This window comes from Salmo trutta, chromosome 24, assembly GCF_901001165.1.
Source record: "Salmo trutta chromosome 24, fSalTru1.1, whole genome shotgun sequence".
NCBI classification, from domain to species: domain Eukaryota; kingdom Metazoa; phylum Chordata; class Actinopteri; order Salmoniformes; family Salmonidae; genus Salmo; species Salmo trutta.
In genome coordinates this window covers 26,605,090-26,628,272 of record NC_042980.1, presented here as the reverse complement: position 1 = coordinate 26,628,272, position 23,183 = coordinate 26,605,090, and the positions used below count along the sequence as shown (strand labels likewise).

The 23,183-nt window shown below is 42.4% G+C and overlaps 1 protein-coding gene across 3 annotated transcripts in view; it reads left to right on the top strand.

Moving 5' to 3' along the window:
• LOC115161000 (zinc finger protein 385B) overlaps positions 1–23,183 on the top strand; it is a 176,863-nt gene that overhangs the window by 144,312 nt on the left and 9,368 nt on the right. For all 3 annotated transcript variants that reach the window (XM_029711631.1, XM_029711629.1, XM_029711630.1), the window contains exon 5: positions 20,698–20,887. In XM_029711631.1, the coding sequence (XP_029567491.1) occupies positions 20,698–20,887 (190 nt within the window). The remainder of the gene's footprint in view (positions 1–20,697; positions 20,888–23,183) is intronic.

Genomic DNA, 23,183 nt, shown 5'->3' with positions numbered 1-23,183 from the left:
ATTGTCCCTAGAAATATCATTTAAACCAGGTGATGTCACCACATGTGTGGTAGGTGGAACTAAAGTCTTAAATAAGGCATTTTGAGCAAGAGGCTCTACAGTGAAATAAGGTAAGAAATACTAACCAAAACAGCAATGGACAAGGCATATTGACGTTAGCGAGAGGCATGTGTAGCCGAGTGATCATAGGAGTCCAGTGAGTGGCTTCAGGCAGCTTGCGGGCCAGGGCTAGCAAGCTAACAGAAGGGCCTTGGAGGGACGTCGCAACGGAAGAAAGTCTGTTGTGGCCCCCTCGTGCTATTACTTCGGCAGACGGATCAGCAGGGCTCCGTGTGGTAAACCAGGCCAATTGGCAGAATAGGTATAGTGGCCAAAGAATTTGTCCGGTGGGCCTCTTAAGCTAACAGTCCGATGTGCTCTGGACAGCTAGCAGGCCACGGCTAGCATGCTAGCGGATGGGATTTCAGGCGACGAAGCGACGGCGGAGCCAGTTGAGAAAAACCCCATTTGGCGAATCATATTGGTGGTCCAATCGTGATGAGTCGGCGGGGGTCCAAGCCAGTTGGCAAAAAGAGGTATTGTAGCCCAAGTAGTGGCTGATGGACCTCTTTGGCTAGCCGGGAGATGGGCCTAGCAAGGCTAGCTCCAGGCTAATTGATTCTTGCTTCGGGACAGTGACGTTAGCCAGGAGTGGCCACTCGAATAGCAGCTAGCTAGCTGCGATGATCCAGGTGAAGAAAAAAAAGGTTCAGAGCTTGCGGTAGGAATCTGGAGATATGGAGAAAAATTTGTCCGATTTGCTCTGTTTGTCGTGCTGTGCAGACTGGCAAGAGTTGTCCGTGCTAGAGGTGGCTGATGACCACTAGCAGTGGCTAGCTGACTACAGCTAGTAGCTAGTTAGCTGGCTAGCTTCTGTTGGGGTTCCGGTTCAGACGACGGATCAGCAGGGCTCTGTATGGTGGGTATAGTGGCCAAAGAATTTGTCCGATGGGCCTCTTACGCTAACAGTCCGATGTACTTTAGACAGCTAGCGGGCCATGGCTAACTAGTAGCTAGTTAACGATGTTTACAAGGGAGAAGACAAAAACACACGTCCGACTGCTACGCCATCTTGTATGTAAACTTCCGACTTCAACTGTAAATGCCAAAACCAGACACGAACCTGACACCCTCAGCACACAGGGGGACAAACACCTGCCTGGAGTTGACAGCATTCCCTCCCCCATATGCCCCTCGAGGCACAACTATGACAACATAACCAACAAAAACGGGTCACAACGCCTGCAGCTCTGTCGCATGCTGGGTATGTACATAGTCAATGGTAGGCTTTGAGGGGACTCCTATGGTAGGTACACCTATAGCTCATCTCTTGGCAGTAGTACTATAGACTACGTTATCACTGACCTCAACCCAGAGTCTCTCAGTGCGATCACAGTCAGCCCACTGACACCCCTATCAGATCACAGCAAAATCACAGCCTACTTGAACAGAGTAATACTCAGTCATGAGGCATCAAAGCCAAAGGAACTGAGTAATATTAAGAAATTCTATAGATGGAAGGAATGTAGTGTGGAAACCTACCAAAAAGCAATTAGGCAACAACAAATTCAGTCCCTTTTAGACCATTTCCTGGACAAAACGTTCCACTGTAATAGTGAAGGTGTAAACTTGGCAGTAGAAAATCTAAAATATATATTTGACCTTTGATAGCTTCCCAATCAAATCTAACCATTTCAAACAGAAAACCAAAGAAAATGAACAATGGCAAATGGTTTGATGAAGAATGCAAAAACATAAGGAAGAAATTGAGAAACCTGTCCAACCAAAACCATAGAGCCCTAGAAAACCTGAGTCTACACCTTCACTATGGTGAAACACTAAAACAATACAGAAATACACTACGGAAAAAGGAGGAACAGCACATCAGAAATCAGCTCAATATAATTAAAGAATCCATAGACTAACCACTTCCGGGACAATTCTAAGACACTAAACAAACAAGGAATTATCTATCCAAAATGGAAATGTATGGGTAAACCACTTCTCCAATTGTTTTGGCTCTATAACAAAGAACAAACAGCAAAAACATATACATGATCAAATACAAATCTTAGAATCAACTATTAAAGACTACCAGAGCCCACTGGATTATCCAATCACCATGAATGAACTTCAAGACAAAATAAAAACCCTCCAACCCAAAAAGATCTGTGGTGTTGATGGTATCCTCAATGACATGATAAAATATACAGACAACAAATTCCAATTTGCTATACTTAAACTCTTTAACATCCTTAGCTCTGGCATCTTCCCCAATATTTGGAACCAAGGACTGATCACCCCAATCCACAAAAGTGGAGACAAATTTGACCCCAATAACTACCGTGGGATATGCATCCTCTGTCCACGATATCCTGGGGTTATGCAACTGTAACCAGGGGAAACCTAAAACTACGGAGTGTGGAGGAGAGTCTAAGATGAGGAAAGTTATGCGTTCATTGTGGTTATGAGCAACTGTGAGGGAAATGGGAATCGTGGTCTGGCACACCAGTCCAGTTCCTAGAGGACGGTTGTCTAGGGCATGGACTGGGATAGGGGGTTGTAAAGGGACTAAAGGAATGCATAATGATAAGGCCACTGACTAGTCTAAGAAATTGCCTGCAGAACTTGAGTCCACTAGGGCAGGACTCAGTGGGGGGCCAGGATAGTCCAGGAAGGTGACCGGAAGGAGGACGGGCTGGGTGGACAGAGAGGAGCAAGGCACGTCCACGCCTACCTGGGGCAGTGCAGGAGCACTCCTCGGCCTGTCGCTTCCTCGCCTGGTTCTCCTTCTGCGACAGGTGTTCCAGGGGTGGTCCGACTCCCCGCAGTAGGAGCAGAGACCCTGTTGACGGCGGCGTTGACTTTCCTCTGGGGGAAGGTGCATCATGCCCACCTCCATGGGCTCAGTTTCGCTGGAGGTTTCTGGGAGAGACCCGAACCCCCGGGATGGGAGACAACGGGAACGCAGGAGATTATCCTGGCGGATGGCCGTGGCAATGAGCTGGTCCAGCTTGAGGTCCTCATTGCAACAGGCCAGCTCGGGTCTGGACGTCCGCCTGTAGCCCGCTGCGGAAAACCGTCGACTGGGCTAGTCGTTCCAGCCAGTGGACGCAGACGCTGTCCTGGACTCCTGGCGTAGACGGAGGAGACGCTCACCTCCCTCTCGGCCCTCTGTAGGGTGGTCGAAAACGGCACGGAAGAGTTGGGTGAAGCTCTCATAGGACTGCACTTCTGGACCGTCCCTCTCCCAGATGGCGTGCGCAAACTCCAGAGCCCGGCCTGTCAGCACCAAGGCCACCTTGTACCTCTCAGAGGTCACACTGCAGGAGAAACCCGCTACATTGAGCTGGGGTGCCGTCAAACCACTCCAGGAGGAGCAGGTGGACGTTGCTGTTCGGATCAGGTGATGTAGATGGTGGTGGGGTGGCTGGACCAACCGCGGGGAGCTGGGAAGGTGGTGGTGTAGCCTGCAGATGGCGTACGGTCCGGAGCACCTCGTAGGTGCTCCAGGCACGAGTCGTGGTATAAGAGATTTGCTCCTATAGCGCAGAGGTCGGGATGTCCTGCTTCTTCCTATTCTCTTGGGTCGGTCATTCTGTCACAAGTGTAGAGAGGAGTAGGCAGGAGGCAATCGCATGTTTAGAACTACTGAATTTATTAAAGCACCATATATAAAAGAGGGACGAAACCGAAAGTGCAAAATAATGAAGTACACAGGATATAGTAGGAGAGATTCCTCTCAGGAAAACAAGCAACATTTACAATGACCGACAAATACAAATAACAGAGGGAGTATATATACAGTGATAGAGTGGGGATTGGAACCAGGTGTGTGTAATGATGATGAGACAAGTCCGGGGTTGATGAGTGAAGGGCATTTGCCAGCAGCAGGCTTGGCAACAGCTAGAAGGCCGGTGACGCCGAATGCCTGAGCTGGACAGGAGGAGGAGCCAATGCGAAAGCTGATGTGACAGCTACCTGAGCCTGACGAGCCAAACATTATGGACATTTTATGAGCCCTACATTAAAGACGTTTTATGAGCCCGAGCCCAAAAAAGCCCAAATGATTGTGCCACCATCCAGTACATAGCCTATGGTGACTCCCTGCTTAAATAAAGAAAAAATTAAATATATAGGCTACGGCACATTACGCACGACAGAAAAACATAAAAGGCCATAGAAGTAGCTATTCTGTCTTGGGTAAATAAATGAAACAAGCTTCAGTAGGCCAATATTTTTGAGTGTGTACTGGATTAATGTAGTGTATTGTATTATACGGACTGGAATTACGCACCTCGTTCAAACCATGAAGATGGGAGAAAACATGCGATGCTCTGTTTACATATATAATATATATCTAAATCTTGAACAGGATTATCTATTTTGGATTCAATTTGAATGGAGTTGATGGAGAGAGAGAAAGACAGAGTGCTCAAGTACGCACTGAGTTGAAGCAATGATATTCAAGTGATAGGTTGTTTTAAAACTCTGCAGCTGCAAATATAAAAAAAGTATCTTTACAATAAAAAAATGAAGTGACAGATGGAGATGCGTATATTCGATGTGCATTCAGTCCTTATATTATCCTACTGTAGCATAGGCTATGCTGCAGCAAATGTAGGCCTACCTGTGACAAGAAAGATGATAAGATGATAGATACATCTTAGCCTACTAAGATGCGCTGTCTGTCCCCAACCTGAGCGTTGATGATTGATCATGTAGATAGCAGAGAGAAGGCCATAGAGAAACCAGATTTAGAGAGGCATATCATTTAACACTTCCATTTCACGTCATGCTTTTAATTGTGTTACTTTTTATTTGGTAAATATTTTCTTAAATCTTCTTGAACTGCACTGTTGGTTAAGGGCTTGTAAGTATGCATTTCATGGTAAGGTCTACACTTGTTGTATTTGGCGCATGTGACAAATAAAGTTGGATATGATTTAACCCAGTTCCCTCTATTCAACCCTACTCTGAAGCCACTCATCACTCTGTTAACCTAAAGAGAAGGCCCTGTTGAAGTGTCAGATCGATTTGGCCCTGTTTCACTAACCCTGACACATTTAATATTAAATTATACCTTAATCCTCTGTCAAACCTATGCCACTCTCTGTACTGTATAAAGGCACAGCAGACCTGTTCTTGTTATTCTTTTGTTGGTCATAACACACAGGAATTATTTTGGCCCAGTACATTGAAGGTATTGTGCATTGGGATTTCCTGTGCACTCGTCATCACACATTGGAGGAAATAGAAAGTGCTTTAAGTAAGCCTTGGTCTGTCTCCCAAATGGCACCCTAATCCAAATATAGTGCACTACTTTTGGCCAGAGCCCTATGGGCCCTGTTTTGAAAAAGGTGCAGTATAAAGGGAATATGGTGCTATTTCGGATGCCCTCTTGGATTAGATAACAAAGTGGCTTAAAGGAAACATGATTACTCACACTGTACTTTCTTTTGATGGTGTTACATTAAAGCCTCATCTCCTCTTAGTACTGTCACTCTGGTGGTTGTCTGCTTTGTTGCTTATGCAGTGCAAGAAAGACTTATGTCTCAAGCAGGGCTCATTAAAGCACCAATGCCTCTCCATCCCATCCTGCTGCTGCAGTGAGTGTAAAACTGAGGAGTGTAATTTAAGACCTTGTATTATTCGGAGTGCTGTAGCTGTAGCTGTAATAGCGTCTCTGTGTAATCCAATCCTGGAGCCAGAGGGGAGAGGAGAGGAGAGGAGAGGAGAGGAGCAGACGCCTACGGACGCCGGAGCACCTCCATGATGAGATTCTAATGGAGTTTCAAGTGAGGAACAATTTCTCATAGAGTCTGTCCCAAATGGCACCCAATTCCCTGCCTAGTACACTACTTTTGATCAGAGCCCTATGGTGCAGTATATAGTGAGTAGGGTGCAATTTGGGATGCAGTCACAGAGCTTTTGTTTCCAGCTAAGGAGCGATATATTTCTACAATAGAATGAGCAAACAGCTGTTAAATATACAGTACTGTTCTGTATTCAGGAAGGCCTGTCGCTAGGTAACCGTATAGTGAGCACTCCGCACAGTAAATAAAATGCACTCACTAGGGGTGCGTTCGTAAATTCACTCTGGCTATCTACTCTGATTTCAGAACACTTGTCTGAGTGTGCAAGAGAGCAGAATTACTGATGAATATGACCGGTGTCAGTAAACATCGACAATTAAAAAAAAAAAATGAAATAATTGCCAGCAGCACAGTTACGGTCACCAAAGCTCTAGAAAACAATGAAAACATCTTGAAATATTAAGAGTAAACTGTTCTGACAGATTATTTTATTGCTTAAATGGAAAGGAATTTAGAATTGCCACCATCTTTAAACCCAATTTATTATATGTTTAAGATACATTGTCGCCTGACAGTGTGGTAGCTATCTCTGATGTTGGTTAGGTTTTTAGTGGAATGTTATTGTATTTCACATCAAGCCTTGCTACCTTTTAAGTACATTTTTGACCCTGAATACACAGATTTAGAAATTGAGTTTAGGCCTATTACGTTTCTATACAAGCTTAGTTAGCCCTTATATTATGACTGTAAAAGAGCATTCAAGTCAAAGTATGTGGTACTTAACGTCCTCAATTACAGATGTAGGATCTGAATTGGAGCAGTTTGCTACAGCAGAAAAATAATCTTGCAGCAACAGGAAATATAAATTATTATGTGGATTATAATTCATGGACATTTTTGTAGGGGTTGATACATCAAGTCTGAAATTTCAAAGTGGAAATCACAAACTTCAGAAGCCTTTTTAAACCTCAAATACACTACAAGTTTTACATTTCTTACATTGCAGAAATGTTCTCCTGCAACAGGGTGATCAAATGAAGATTCGATTCTACATCTGTAGAACATTTTATGAGCCGGAGGTTTAGTTGCGTCTGAAATGGTACCCTAAACCCTTCATAGTTAACACTTTATAGGGAATAGGGTGCCATTTGGGATACAACCTTAGAAATGACTCATATTAGTTAAGGGCTTCTGATTAATGTGTCCAGCAGCCTCTATAAAATAAATATGTATTTATTTTATATTTAATGAATCATTTTAATTGAGTAGTTATGCTTGAGGTTAAACCCATAGGCAAACTGACAGGTTTATAAAATATTTATATATTCAGTTTTTTTCCTTACTTTGTTAAAGAGCCTTTCGATGCAGTATTTTGCAATATAAATTAAACATTAACAGATTGGTTACTGGTAGTTGAAGAAACTTAGAGAGAAGGGGAGAGAATATCATAAGAAGTGTATGTTTGAAGTCGGACCAATATTAAATGAGTACAGTTAAGCTTCAGGGAAGAGAGAAGACAGACATTAATATAATGGTCAGTACCTCTTGATGATACCTTAACCTCTTTTCCTCAACCATTTTGGGCTAAATTGAAGAGACAGATACATATAACCGAGATGAAAGCAAAGCAGCCAGGCAGGCTAAAGCAAACACTTAAAGTATTTGAAAGTTTCCAATAGTAGTTGAACCCATGTCTGCTAGTAGTAGTACTGCTGCTGGGTATTGTCAGTGTGAAGGTTGCTTAATGTTGTGTGTTGGTGCTTTGCCTCCTACATTAACATGATTACCAAGGCCAAGGAGAGCATTAGAAGAGTTAAAGGTAACAAGATAAGTGGAGGAGGCTGGAAAACGAGAGGTGATACCTGCGTCCCAAACGGCACCCTATTCTCTGTAGAGTGCACTACTTTTCACCAGGGCCATTAGGACTCTGGTCAAAAGTAGTGCTCTATATAAGGAATAGGGTGCCGTTTGGGACGTATACAATGTCTTTCTGTCCTTGTTTCAGAGGTTTCCTTCCAGTGTGCAATTCATTTTAATTAGCTATGATTCATTTAGTGGGTGTTTCTTAACACTTAACAGGATGATATTTGGTTTCTGAAGAAAACATAGTGGAGTAAAAACAGACCCAAAGGCCAGGCCACTCCAGATTAAGCCTGTCTTTAAAGATCCAATGCATCCATTTTTATCTCAATATCAAATCATTTCTGGGTAACAATTAGGTACCTTACTGTGATTGTTTTCAATTAAAACTTTCTGGGAGTGGTATGAGTGGAGAGGGGAAAATTGAAAACTAGTGAGGTTGGGAACTGTCTTTCTTATTGATCTATTAGGCCTCATTTACCACCTGTTGATGTCACCAGGCAGGCCAAAACTCCATCCCACCAAAGCAGGCTGAAATGTCTAGCGATCTTTACAAAGAGCCCTTACACTAAATGGGCATTATCATAATTTTCACAATTTCACAGTATTATTCCAACCTCATAGTGTGGGAATATAAAACACAGGAAAACTATGCCACAACACAGCATCTGGTCCTCAATTATAGCCTCAATGGGACTGGGAAAGAAACAGACAAACACACCAATAATATATCCCACAAAGAGAAACCAAGTTTCAAGTGTATTTGCCATGTGTAATGCATACTCACTGGAGTTCTCATCATAATGAATATGTCCAGATTAGTTGTTGCTGAGAGCCCAACTTAACTAGGCCACAACACCACACACATCTGCCGACCCTATCTAGTTGCCTCACTAAGAGTGGAAAAGAAAACAGCTATAATACCATAACACACTGCAAACGTAGAAATCATGGCATATTCTTTTTTCAATTAACTTTTATTAAGTCTATCAGGTTTTATTTTATATTTATTTGGTCAAGCAGTAACAGTTATTGAGTAACCAATACGTGTTTAGATTGACATAGAGTCTGCCAGGGCTAAAATCTACACCAACATTACAGTATCTAGACCAACCGTTTTTGGGAAGGAGTTATGGCACCAAGGTGAAGTTGGATGACTAGATATGCTCTGTGACTGTGACCGTGGTGAACTGAGAGAGAAAGGTAGTAGTTGTGACAGCTGGCTGTGACTGAGGTGAACTGAGAGAGAAAGGTAGTAGTTGTGACAGCTGGCTGTGACTGAGGTGAACTGAGAGAGAAAGGTAGTAGTTGCGACAGCTGGCTGTGACTGAGGTGAACTGAGAGAGAAAGGTAGTAGTTGTGACAGCTGGCTGTGACTGAGGTGAACTGAGAGAGAAAGGTAGTAGTTGCGACAGCTGGCTGTGACTGAGGTGAACTGAGAGAGAAAGGTAGTAGTTGCGACAGCTGGCTGTGACTGAGGTGAACTGAGAGAGAAAGGTAGTAGTTGCGACAGCTGGCTGTGACTGAGGTAAACTGAGAGAGAAAGGTAGTAGTTGTGACAGCTGGCTGTGACTGAGGTGAACTGAGAGAGAAAGGTAGTAGTTGCGACAGCTGGCTGTGACTGAGGTGAACTGAGAGAGAAAGGTAGTAGTTGCGACAGCTGGCTGTGACTGAGGTAAACTGAGAGAGAAAGGTAGTAGTTGCGACAGCTGGCTGTGACTGAGGTGAACTGAGAGAGAAAGGTAGTAGTTGCGACAGCTGGCTGTGACTGAGGTGAACTGAGAGAGAAAGGTAGTAGTTGCGACAACTGGCTGTGACTGAGGTGAACTGAGAGAGAAAAGTATAAGTTGTGACAGCTGGCGTGAAAACCTGAACACTCATAGCGCATAATTGGCTGATTCATCTTAGATAGTCAGTGATTCAGTCTGGGGATATAGGGCTGCACACATACACACACAAACACACATACACCCACGCATGCACGCACGCACGCACACACACACACACACACACACACCCATGCATGCACACACACGCACACACACACACAGACACACACACACACACACACACACACACACACACACACACAGCACAGGCATCCGGCAGCCACTGCAGTACAGGAGTGAGTGTGTCATGAGCATGCAAGGAAAGCAGCAGTACTGCAGAATAGAACAGTCATAGGATGGCTGTTCCACGCGGGCTAGACAGGTGTGGGCGGAACAACATAGTGAAGCAGCCAGGGAAATAGAGAAAGAAAGAGAGGGGGAGGGAGGGAGGGATGGAGGAGGAGTGGGGGTGTTGGAAAAGAGGGTATGATAAGTTAAAAAGAATGGGGGTGAGTGATGCAGAGAGCGAGAGAGAGACAGAGGCAGAGAGAGAGAGGGGTGCAGAGAGAGCAAGAGTGCAAGAAAGAGTGAGGGAGAGAGAAATGCTGAGAAAGAGGTTGGTTTTCAAGAGTATCGGGCCAACTCCATTCACGAGACTGGCGCTTGGCCCTCAAGATATAAATGTCTCTTTAAAATCTGTCTGCTACTCCTCAGAATGCTGACATAATGTATATTGAACCTCAGGTGTCTGTAATGGAGAACACATGCAAACACTAGTCAGTGTGATCCAAAGACAGGTTGTAACAGTGTGCCAGTGTGTTTCTCTCTTCGACAGCTCTATGTATACAATGGATGAGTATAGCCTGGAGGAACAGCTGTTGAGTAAAACACTGATATCATTAACAACACCACCTACTAAAAGTAGCAACAGAAAGGTGTTTACAATACTATATGTTAGCCTTTTTTCCATGTGTACTCACTTCTGGTACTCCAATCAGGAATTTGATGTCATTGACAACTACAGTACATCTACTGTAGGTAACAAACAGGTTTACTCGCTCTCTGTATCAACAGTATGTTAGCCTTTTTCTAGTGTGTACTCTCATCTGGTACTCTTTCAGTTGTTTTTAAAAAATATATATTTCATCTTTATTTAACCAGGCAGGCAAGTTGAGAACAAGTTCTCATTTACAACTGCGATCTGGCCAAGATAAAGCAAAGCAGTTCGACACAAATAACAACACAGAATTGCACATGGAGTAAAACAAACATACAGTCAATAATACAGTAGAAAAATAAGTCTATATACAATGTGAGCAAATGAGGTGAGATAAGGGAGGTAAAGGCAATAAATTGGCCATGGTGGCAAAGTAAATACAATATAGCAATTAAAACACTGGAATGGTAGATTTGACAGTAGATGAGTGTGCAAAGTAGAAATACTGGGGTGCAAAGGAGCAAAATAAATAAATAAATACAGTAGGGGAAGAGGTAGTTGTTTGGGCTATTTCTAGATTGGCTATGTACAGGTGCAGTGATCTGTGAGCTGCTCTGACAGCTGGTGCTTAAAGCTAGTGAGGGAGATAAGTGTTTCCAGTTTCAGAGATTTTTGTAGTTCGTTCCAGTCATTGGCAGCAGAGAACTGGAAGGAGAGGCGGCCAAAGGAGGAATTGGCTTTGGGGGTAACAAGTGAGATATACCTGCTGGAACGCGCGCTACGGGTGGGTGCAGCTATGGTGACCAGCTAGCAGGGATAAGGCGGGACTTTACCTAGCAGGGTCTTGTAGATGAACTGGAGCCAGTGGGTTTGGCGACGAGTATGAAGCGAGGGCCAGCCAACGAGAGCGTACAGGTCGCAGTGGTGGGCAGTATATTGGACTTTGGTGACAAAACGGATGGCACTGTGATAGACTGCATCCAATTTGTTGAGTAGGGTGTTGGAGGCTATTTTGTAAATGACATCGCCAAAGTCGAGGATCGGTAGGATGGTCAGTTTTACGAGGGTATGTTTGGCAGCATGAGTGAAGGATGCTTTGTTGCAAAATAGGAAGCCAATTCTAGATGTAACTTTGGATTGGAGATGTTTTATGTGAGTCTGGAAGGAGAGTTTACAGTCTAACCAGACATCTAGGTATTTGTAGTTGTCCACATATTCTAAGTCAGAACCATCCAGAGTAGTGATGCTGGACGGGCGGGCAGGTGCAGGCAGCGATCGGTTGAAGGGCATGCATTTAGTTTTACTTGTATTTAACTTCTCTAGGGTCGCCGGGACGAAATCGTCCCAACTACGTAACAGCCAGTGGAATCCTGTGCCGCGTTATTCAAATACCTTAGAAATGCTATTACTTCAATTTCTCAAACATATGACTATTTTACACCATTTTAAAGACAAGACTCTCGTTAATCTAACCACACTGTCCGATTTCAAAAAGGCTTTACAACGAAAGCAAAACATTAGATTATGTCAGCAGAGTACCCAGCCAGAAATAATCAGACACCCATTTTTCAAGCTAGCATATAATGTCACAAAAACCCAAACCACAGCTAAATGCAGCACTAACCTTTGATGATCTTCATCAGATTACACACCTAGGACATTATGTTATACAATGCATGCATGTTTTTTTCAATCAAGTTCATATTTATATCAAAAACCAGCTTTTTACATTAGCATGTAACATTCAGAACTAGCATACCCCCCGCAAACTTCCGGTGAATTTACAAAAAATTTACTAAATTACTCACGATAAACGTTCACAAAAAGCATAACAATTATTTTAAGAATTATAGAGACAGAACTCCTCTATGCACTCGATATGTCCGATTTTAAAATAGCTTTTCAGTGAAAGCACATTTTGCAATATTCTGAGTAGATAGCCCGGCATCACAGGGCTAGCTATTTAGACACCCAGCAAGTTTAGCACTCACCAAAGTCAGATTTACTATAAGAAAAATGTTATTACCTTTGGTGTTCTTCGTCAGAATGCACTCCCAGGACTTCTACTTCAATAACAAATGTTGGTTTGGTTCCAAATAATCCATAGTTATATCCAAATATCCTCTGTTTTGTTCCTGCGTTCAAGACACTATCCGAATGGTAAAGAAGGGTGACGAGCACGACGCATTTCGTGACAAAAAAATTCTAAATATTCTATTACTGTACTTCGAAGCATGTCAACAGCTGTTTAAAATCAATTTTTATGCAATTTTTCTCGTAAAAAAGCGATAATATTCCGACCGGGAATCTGTGTTTAGGTTAAAAGACGAAAGAAAATAAAAGCATGGGGTCGACTCGTGCACGCGCCTCAGCCCATTGTCCTCTGATAGAGCACTTGCCAAAAGCGCTAATGTGTTTCAGCCTGGGGCTGGAATTACATCATTCAGCTTTTTCCCGCCTTCTGAGAGCCTATGGGAGCCGTAGGAAGTGTCACGTTACAGCAAAGATCCTCAGTCTTCAATAAACAGAGTCAAGAAGCTCAAGGATTTGTCAGACAGGCCACTTCCTGTAAGGAATCTTCTCAGGTTTTTGCCTGCCATATGAGTTCTGTTATACTCACAGACACCATTCAAACAGTTTTAGAAACTTTAGGGTGTTTTCTATCCAAAGCCAATAATTATATGCATATTCTAGTTACTGGGCAGGAGTAGTAACCAGATTAAATCGGGTACGTTTTTTATCCGGCCGTGCAAATACTGCCCCCTATCCCCAACAGGTTAAGAGCAGTTGTAGGCCACAGAAGGAGAGTTGTATGGCATTGAAGCTCGTCTGGAGGGTTGTTAACACAGTGTCCAAAGATGGGCCAGAAGTATACAGAATGGTGTCGTCTGCGTAGAGGTGGATCAGAGACTCACCAGCAGCAAGAGCGACATCATTGATATATACAGAGAAGAGAGTCGGCCCAAGAATTGAACCCTGTGGCACCCCCATAGAGACTGCCAGAGGCCCGGACAACAGGCCCTCAGATTTGACACACTGAACTCTGTCGGAGAAGTAGTTGGTGAACCAGTCGAGGCAATCATTTGAGAAACCAAGGCTGTTGAGTCTGCCGATAAGAATGTGGTGATTGACAGAGTCGAAAGCCTTGGCCAGGTCAATGAATACGGCTGCACAGTACTGTTTCTTATCGATGGCGGTTAAGATATCATTTAGGACCTTGAGCGTGGCTGAGGTGCACCCATGACCAGCTCTGAAACCAAATTGCATAGCGGAGAAGGTACGGTGGGATTCGAAATGGTCGGTGATCAGTTTGTTAACCTCTCTCGGTTCGGTTCACACTATTCAACAGCCAGTGAAAAATCAGAGCGCCAAATTCAAAACCACAAAATGTCAAAATTCAAAGTTCTCAAACATAGGACTATTTTACACCATTTTATAGATACACTTCTCCTGAATCGAACCATGTTGTCCGATTTCAAAAAGGCTTTACAGCGAAAGCAAAACATTAGATTTTGTTAGGAGAGTACATATACACAAATAACCACACAGCCATTTTCCAAGCAACTAGATGCATCACAAATACCCAAAACACAGCTAAATGAAGCACTAACCTTTGACGATCTTCATCAGATGACACTCCTAGGACATCATGTTACACAATACATGTATTTTTTGTTCGATCAAGTTCATATTTATATCCATAAACCCCATTTTCCATTGGCGCGTGATGTTCAGAAAATATTTTGCCTCCAATACTGCCGGTGAATCAGCACAACAATTTACAAAAATACTCGTCATAAACATTGATAAAATATTAAACTGTCATTCAAAGAATTATAGATGAACATCTCCTTTATGCTAACGCTGTGATAGATTTCAAAAAAGCTTCAAGAGGAAAGCACACTTTGCAATAATCTGAGTACTGCGCTCAGAAAAATACACTAGGCAATACAGATACCCACCATTTTGGAGTCATCTAAAATATTAAATAGCATTAGAAATATTCACTTACCTTTGATGATCTTCATCAGAAGGCACTTCCAGGAATACCAGGTCCACAATAAATGTTGCTTTGTTCGATAAAGTCCATAATTTATGTCCAAATAGCTCCTTGTTGTTAGCGCATTCAGTTAGCTACTCCAAGTGTAGGAAGCGTGCGGAAAATGTCACGACGAAAAGTAAAAAAAGTTATATTTACGTTCGTTCAAACATGTCAAACGTTGTATAGCATCAATCTTTAGGGCCTTTATAACAAGAAACTTCAATAATATTCCAACCGGACGATTCCATTGTCTTGAAAAACTTTTTGGAACACAGCTACCTCTCATGTGAATGCGCGCCAATGAACTGATGTCCTTCCCTGGGTCACCAACTTCCCCACCTTCTTGTTCGCTCTCTGTTCATCATAGACGCCTCAAACAACTTTCTAAAGACTGTTGACATCTAGTGGAAGCCTTAGGAAGTGCAACATGAACCCTAAATCACTGTGTGTTTGATTGGCAATGACTTGAAAGGACTACAAGCACCAGAATTCTCACTTCCTGGTTAGATTTTTCTCAGGTTTTTGCCTGCCATATGAGTTCTGTTATACTCACAGACATCATTCAAACAGTTTTAGAAACTTCAGAGTGTTTTCTATCCAAATCTACTAATAATATGCATATTCTAGTTCCTGGGCCCGAGTAGTAGGCCGTTTAATTTGGGTACGTTTTTTCATCCGGCCAGGAAAATACTGCCCCCTATACCTTAAGAAGTTAACTTGGCTTTCGAAGACCTTAGAAAGGCAGGGTAGGATAGATATAGGTCTGTAGCAGTTTGGGTCAAGAGTATCCCCCCTTTGAAGAGGGGGATGACCACAGCTGCTTTCCAATCTCTGGGAATCTCAGATGACACGAAAGAGAGGTTGAACAGGCTAGTAATAGGGGTTGCAACAATTTCGGCAGATCATTTTAGAAAGAAAGGGTCCAGATTGTCTAGCCCGGCTGATTTGTGGGGGTCCAGATTTTGCAGCTCTTTCAGAACATCAGCTGACTGGATTTGGGAGAAGGAGAAATGGGGAAGGCTTGGGCGAGTTGCTGTGGGGGGTGCAGTGCTGTTGACCGGGGTAGGGGTGGTCAGGTGGAAAACATGGCCAGCTGTAGTAAAATGCTTATTGAAATTCTCAATTATAGTGGGTTTATCGGTGGTGACAGAATTTTCTATCCTCAGTGCAGTGGGCAGCTGGGAGGAGGTGCTCTTGATAATTGGTGTTTGCTCCGGAATTGACGTTAGCCAATAGTCACTCGGATAGCAGCTAGTTAGCTGCAAGATCCAGGTGTAAATGTCCAGAGCTTGCGGTAGAAATTCGGGGATATGGAGAGAAAATAGGTACGGTATGCTCTGGTCTGAGTCGCGTTGTACAAAACTGGCGAAAGCTTTACGAGGTGAATAATACTTTTGAAGAAAAATTACAAATTAAAAAAACAGATCAGCACCACATTTGGTGAAGCGGGTTGCAGGAGAGTTTTGAAGTTGAGTTTCTAGAAAAAATATACAAAAAGATATGTGAAGAAAAAGACAAAAAGACATCAAATACATACACACGGGACAAGACGAGGACAAAGGACGTCTGACTGCTACGCCATCTTGGAAACCTTGAAGAAGCTATAGAAATAGAATATAAACGCAATAGAAGCGTTGTTTCTTGTACTATTGTCTCTTGTGTCTTTAGAGGACTGTTTCACTTTGATGTCCTTTTTCTTCTGCCCTTATTTTGTCTTTCTTTTCTTCTATTAACTAGATATTCTTTGTTATTCTTTGTTAACTAGCTAGCTTCTTCCAGGAAAGTCCCTAGCAACTGCTTAGCAACTGGTAAACAATTCAGCTAGCTAAGATATCTGTACAATTTTATGAAAGATAGGCTTTTGAAAAAGTAACTATCTTCTTTGTTTGTTGCTTGTTTTGTCTCCAATTCAGTCTTGCAGTTTTCTTTTGCTTTTTTCCAATCTACTTCATTCTAAAAAACTATTTTTTTTTTAAATGTAAATTTCAATATTTGTAGGAGCTCATTTTTTTCAGCAGCTGCTGCTCAGTTGTTAATTATCTTATCTTTGCAAAATATCTATTATTAAAAGGATTGTTCCACTATATCTATTCATAAATGCTTTCTTAGAAAAAATATTGAAATCAGGGCTGAGAATGGGGTGAAAATATCACTTATCGGGAAAGCAGATCTTTAAACCCTTCTCTCATTCATACACACACCATATCCACACACACACACACACACACACACATATTGTCTAATTTGATATGTGACAGAGAAAACACTTGATTTTCCATTTCCTCTGGTGTTTCATCTGACTTGTGGTCACCCCGGTAGTATGGGTGAGTCATCTTGGGTACATCCCCAATGGCACCCTATTACCTATATAGTGAACTACTTTTGACCAGGGCCCATAGGGTGCCATTGGGGATGCAACACTTGAGTCACAGCAGTAATCTAATTTCACAAGTGACTCATGTGCCCACAACTCAGTGACTTTCTCAAAAGATAATTCTTACTCCTGGTTGGAGGTTCTGAATTTCCATGGATACCTATGGGTTTTCTGTAAATGTTATAAGCACAGGGATATCTTCACTTCAGTTTGCATCCTCAAATTATGCAACTTGGTTTGAGAGCAAGGTAGCGGCAGTAATCCTTTCCTATAGCCACAGGGATTTGAAAGATATATGTGTGATGAATAGGATCATATACCTTTAAAAGTAATTGAGGCCGGAGTCTTCCATCTCATAGAAGAGGATCATGGTTCAAGAAAAATGCCATGACAAATATTGTATTTGACAAATAATTCAACTGAGGCCCAACAGATGTTTTTCTTGACCGATTTGTCCATCAAAATCAATTCGCAAGGTGGTGCAGCAAAGTCATTCCCAAGTGGTGCAGCGATCTAAATCACTGCAGCGCAGTGCTAGAGGCGTCACTACAGATGGAGGTATGATGCCGGGCTGTGTCGTAGCCGGCCGCGACCAGGAGATCCATGAGGCGGCACACAATTGGGCCAGCATCGTCCGGGTTGGCCCATTGCGCTCTAGCGACTCCTTGTAGTTTCCTCCGACACATTGGTGCGACTGGCTTCCGGGTTAAGCGGACAGTGTGTCAAGAGAAGTGTGGCTTGGCGGGGTCGTGTTTCGGGGGACGCATGGCTCTCGACCCTTGCCTCTCCTTAGTCCGTACGGGAGTTACAGTGGTGGAACAAGACTGTGACTACCAATAAAAGCGATGGACAGCTACTCATTCAAGGGTTTTTCTTTATTTTTACTATTTTCTACATTGTAGAATAATAGTGAAGACATCAAAACTATGAAATAACACATGGAATCATGTAGCAACCAAAAAAGTGTTAAACAAATAAAAATATATATTTTAGATTTTTCAAAGTAGCCACCCTTTGCCTTGATGACAGCTTTTACACTCTTGGCATTCTCTCAACTAGCTTCATGAGGAATGCTTTTCCAACAATCTTGAAGGAGTTCCCACATATGCTGAGCACTTGTTGGCTGCTTTTCCTTCACTCTGTGGTCCAACTCATCCCAAACCATCTCAATTGGGTTGAGGTCAGGTCATCTGATGCAGCACTCCATCACTCTCCTTCTTGGTTAAATAGCCCTTACACAGCCTGGAAGTGTGTTTTGGGTCATTGTCCTGTTGAAAAATGTTTTTTTTAAACTAGGCAAGTCAGTTAAGAACAAATTCTTATTTTCAATGACAGCCTAGGAACAGTGGGTTAACTGCCTTGGTCAGGGGCAGAACGACAGATTTTTAGTATGTCAGCTCGGGGATTTGATCTTGCAACCTTTTGGTTGCTAGTCCAACGCTCTAACCACTAGGCTACCTGCCTCCCCCCAACTAAGCACAAACCAGATGGGATGGCGTATAACTGCAGAATGCTGTGGTAGCTGTGCTGGTTAAGTGTGCCTTGAATTCTAAATAAATCACAGACAGTGTCACCAGCAAAGCATCATCAAACCTCCTCCTCCATGCTTCACGGTGGGAACCACACATGCGAAGATCATCCGTTCACCTACTCTGCGTCTCACAAAGACACAGCAGTTGGAACCAGAAATCTCAAATTTGGACTCATCAGACCAAAGGACAGATTTCCACCGGTCTAATGTCCATTGCTCGTGTTTCTTGGCTCAAGCAAGTCTCTTCTTCTTATTGGTGTCCTTTAATAGTGGTTTCTTTGCAACAATTCAACCAAGAACGTCTGATTCACACAGTCTCCTCTGAACAGTTGATGTTGAAATATGTCTGTTACTTGATCTCTGTGAAGCATTTATTTGGGCTGCAGTCTGAGGTGCAGTTAACTCTAATGAACTTATCCTCTGCAGCAGAGGTAACTCTGGGTCTTCCTTTCCTGTGGCTGTCCTCATAAGAGCCAGTTTCATCACAGCACTTGATGGTTTTTGCGACTGCACTTTAAGAAACTTTGAAAGTTCTTGAAATTTTCCCCATTGACTGACCTTCATGTCTTAAAGTAATGATGGACTGTCATTTCTCTTTGCTTATTTGAGCTGTTCTTGCCATAATATGGACTTTTTATCAAATAGGGCTATCTTCTGTATACCACCCCTACCTTGTCACAACACAACTGATTGGCTCAAACACATTAAGAAGGAAAGTAATTCCACAAATTAACTTTTAATAAGGCACACCTGTTAATTGAAATGCATTACAGGGGACTACCTCATGAAGCTGGTTGAGATCTGGTTGTCATCAAGGTAAAGGGTGGCTACTTTGAAGAATCTCAAATATGAAATATATTTTGATTTGTTTAACACTTTTTTGGTTACTACATGATTCCATATCTGTCATTTCATTGTTTTGATGTCTACACTATTATTCTACAATGTGGAAAATATTGAAAATAAAGAAAAACTCTGAGTAGGTGTGTCAAACTTTTGACGGGTACTGTATATATATCAATTTGTGTGCCAGAAAAAGTGCAGTTATTTGAAAATATATGTCTATTGATAATTTCTACATACTTTCTATCTAGTATGCCCCTCCCCCTGTAGTTTACCCACCCCTGATATACAATGAGTGTACAAACATTAGGAACACCTGCTCTTTCCGTGACATAGACTGACCAGATGAATCCAGGTGAAAGCTATGATCCCTTATTGATGTCACTTGTTAAATTCACTTCAATCATGATTTTTAAGCCTTGAGACAATTGAGACATGGATTGTGTATCTGTGCAATTCAGAGGGTGAATGGGCAAGACACAAGATTTAAGTGCTTTTGAACAGGGTATGGTAGTAGGTGCCAGGCACACCGGTTTGCCAGGTGTAAGCTCACTCCACTGCTAGCTTGAAATGTCACGGATGGAGCTAGCTAATTAGATGTTTTTCAATAGCTCAAATGGTTGGTATGTTGTCAAGGAGGGCGGTCACATATGCTAGCAAGGATCAGGAGGAAGCGGTACTCCCTAAGCAAGCAGTGACGTCTATAATACTCATTCACTAGATTGCATTTCTTGTTCATTTATTTTCTTACCAAGAATACATTTAGTCTAAAGCTCTCTCTCTCTCTCACACACACACACACACACACACACACACACACACACACGCACACGCACACGCACACACACACACAACTTCCTCCCGTCGGCTTTATGAAAATCCTAATATCCTGATCCGCTCTACAAATCAAACACTTTCAAGCATCTCTCTCATTTTCCCTCTGATTGGGCCTGCCTATTGAAAGCTGTGTTTTTCCTCGGAGTGATTGAAGAGTGTGTGTGTTAAGGTTACTCCCCCAGAGACTTTCAGCTTGTTCTTGTTTAGTCTCTCCTTAACTCTCATTAACACCCATCTCACAACAATGTCCACAAATTCCTTCACACAGCACTCTACCTAAACAGTATATACTACACATTGTAATAATTTGGTTGTAAACTGGTTTTACAAGGTCAACACTCTGTTACAAAGTAAAGAGTTGTGTGTGTGTGTGTGTGTGTGTATGTGTGTGTGTGTGTGTGTGTGTGTGTGTGTGTGTGTGTGTGTGTGTGTGTGTGTGTGTGTGTGTGTGTGTGTGTGTGTGTGTGTGTGTGTGTGTGTGTGTCTGTGTATGCCCCCGTGTGTGTGATTGCAGTCCATGATGTGAGACTAAGACCCGTTGTGTGAGAAACGAGCCTGATTGCATGGTTCATTTGTTCTCCTTCTGTAGAGCCAAGCCGAGGCACACTACAAAGGCAGTAAACATGCCAAGAAGCTCAAAGCACAGGAGAACACCAAGAATAAGCCGCCCAAGAGTTCCCCTCCTCCTCCTACTCTTCCTCCTTCTCTGGACAGTGCAATGAAAATCACCACCACCACCTCACCCAACTCTGTCATGGTCAGCAACTCTGACAAATCAGGTATATGGAAACTTTTGGTCTTGTATGTCATCCATTCCTCTCCATGCTTCAGTCTTGTATGTCATCCATTCCTCTCCATGCTTCAGTCTTGTATGTCATCCATTCCTCTCCATGCTTCAGTCTTGTATATCATCCATTCCTCTCCATGCTTCAGTCTTGTATATCATCCATTCCTCTCCATGCTTCAGTCTTATATGTCATCCATTCCTCTCCATGCTTTAGTCTTATATGTCATCCATTCCTCTCCATGCTTCAGTCTTGTATGTCATCCATTCCTCTCCATGCTTCAGTCTTATATGTCATCCATTCCTCTCCATGCTTTAGTCTTGTATGTCTTCCATTCCTCTGAATGCTTCAGTCTTCTATGTCATCCATTCCTCTCCATGCTTCAGTCTTGTTTGTCATCCATTCCTCTCCATGCTTCAGTCTTGTATGTCATCCATTCCTCTCCATGCTTCAGTCTTGTATGTCATCCATTCCTCTCCATGCTTCAGTCTTGTATGTCATCCATTCCTCTCCATGCTTCAGTCTTGTATGTCATCCATTCCTCTCCATGCTTCAGTCTTGTATATCATCCATTCCTCTCCATGCTTCAGTCTTCTATGTCATCCATTTCTCTCCATGCTTTAGTCTTGTATGTCATCCATTCCTCTCCATGCTTCAGTCTTGTATATCATCCATTTATCTCCATGCTTCATTCTTGTATGTCATCCATTCCTCTCCATGCTTCAGTCTTGTATGTAATTCATTCCTCTCCATGCTTCAGTCTTGTATATCATCCATTCCTCTCCATGCTTCAGTCTTCTATGTCATCCATTTCTCTCCATGCTTTAGTCTTGTATGTCATCCATTCCTCTCCATGCTTCAGTCTTGTATGTCATCCATTTCTCTCCATGCTTTAGTCTTGTACGTCATCCATTCCTATCCATGCTTCAGTCTTGTATGTCATCCATTCCTCTCTATGCTTTAGTCTTGTTTGTCATCCATTCCTCTCCATGCTACAATCTTGTATGTCATCCATTCCTTTCCATGCTTCAGTCTTGTATGTCTTCCATTCCTCCAAATGCTTCAGTCTTGTATGTCATCCATTCCTCTCCATGCTTCAGTCTTGTTTGTCATCCATTCCTCCCCATGCTTCAGTCTTGTATGTCATCCATTCCTCTCCATGCTTCAGTCTTGTATGTCATCCATTCCTCTCCATGCTTCAGTCTTGTATGTCTTCCATTCCTCCGAATGATTCAGTCTTGTATGGCATCCATTCCTCTCCATGCTACAGTCGTGTTTGTCATCCATTCCTCTCCATGCTTCAGTCTTGTATATCATCCATTCCTCTCCATGCTTCAGTCTTGTATGTCATCCATTTCTCTCCATGTTTCAGTCTTGTATAGGGGAAAGATGATAATATCTCATGTCTAATGTATAGGTGAATATAGTCAGAATATACCAGATGTATGGTAAGCATGTTACCAACCAAGGAAGAAAAGAAAGCTTCAAATCCAAAGCAAAGTGTTGTAAAATGTACATTTGCAGTCATTTCTGTTGAATCTTGATTTTTAAAAAGTCACACTATCTGGCCTCACATCTGAGGAGAGCCCAGCAGAAGGTTAGAGGGCTTCAGAAATTGCATCGCATGATCAAAAGTAGTGCTCTGTATAGGTGATAGGGTGCCATTTGGGACACAGACAGAAACTCACTGCTCAGCCCTCTAATGTAGAGTTACATCTTCAGAGATTAGGTAGAAGTTCTATAACGTACTAGCACTGACTTTGCTGAAAAGGAAAAATGAACTTACTACGACTGTGATATGTGGTTATCTCACCTAGCTATATTAAGATGAATGCACTAATTATAAGTCACTCTGGATGAGAGCGTCTGCTAGATGAGTAAAATGTAAATGTAAAATATAATGAGACAGCGATGCTACTCGTTAGTATTCTTTGTCTCCATGCCACGGCACTTTATTCCCTATATACAGTGCATTCAGAAAGTATTCAGACCCCTTCCCTTTTTCCACATATTATAACGTTACAGCCTTATTATTAAATGGATTCAATTCATGTTTTTCCTCATCAATCTACACACAATACTCCATAATGACAAAGCGAGAAAAATATATATATATACTGCTCAAAAAAATAAAGGGAACACTAAAATAACACATCCTAGATCTGAATGAATGAAATAATCTTATTAAATACTTTTTTCTTTACATATTTGAATGTGCTGACAACAAAATCACACAAAAATAATCAATGGAAATCCAATTTATCAACCCATGGAGGTCTGGATTTGGTCT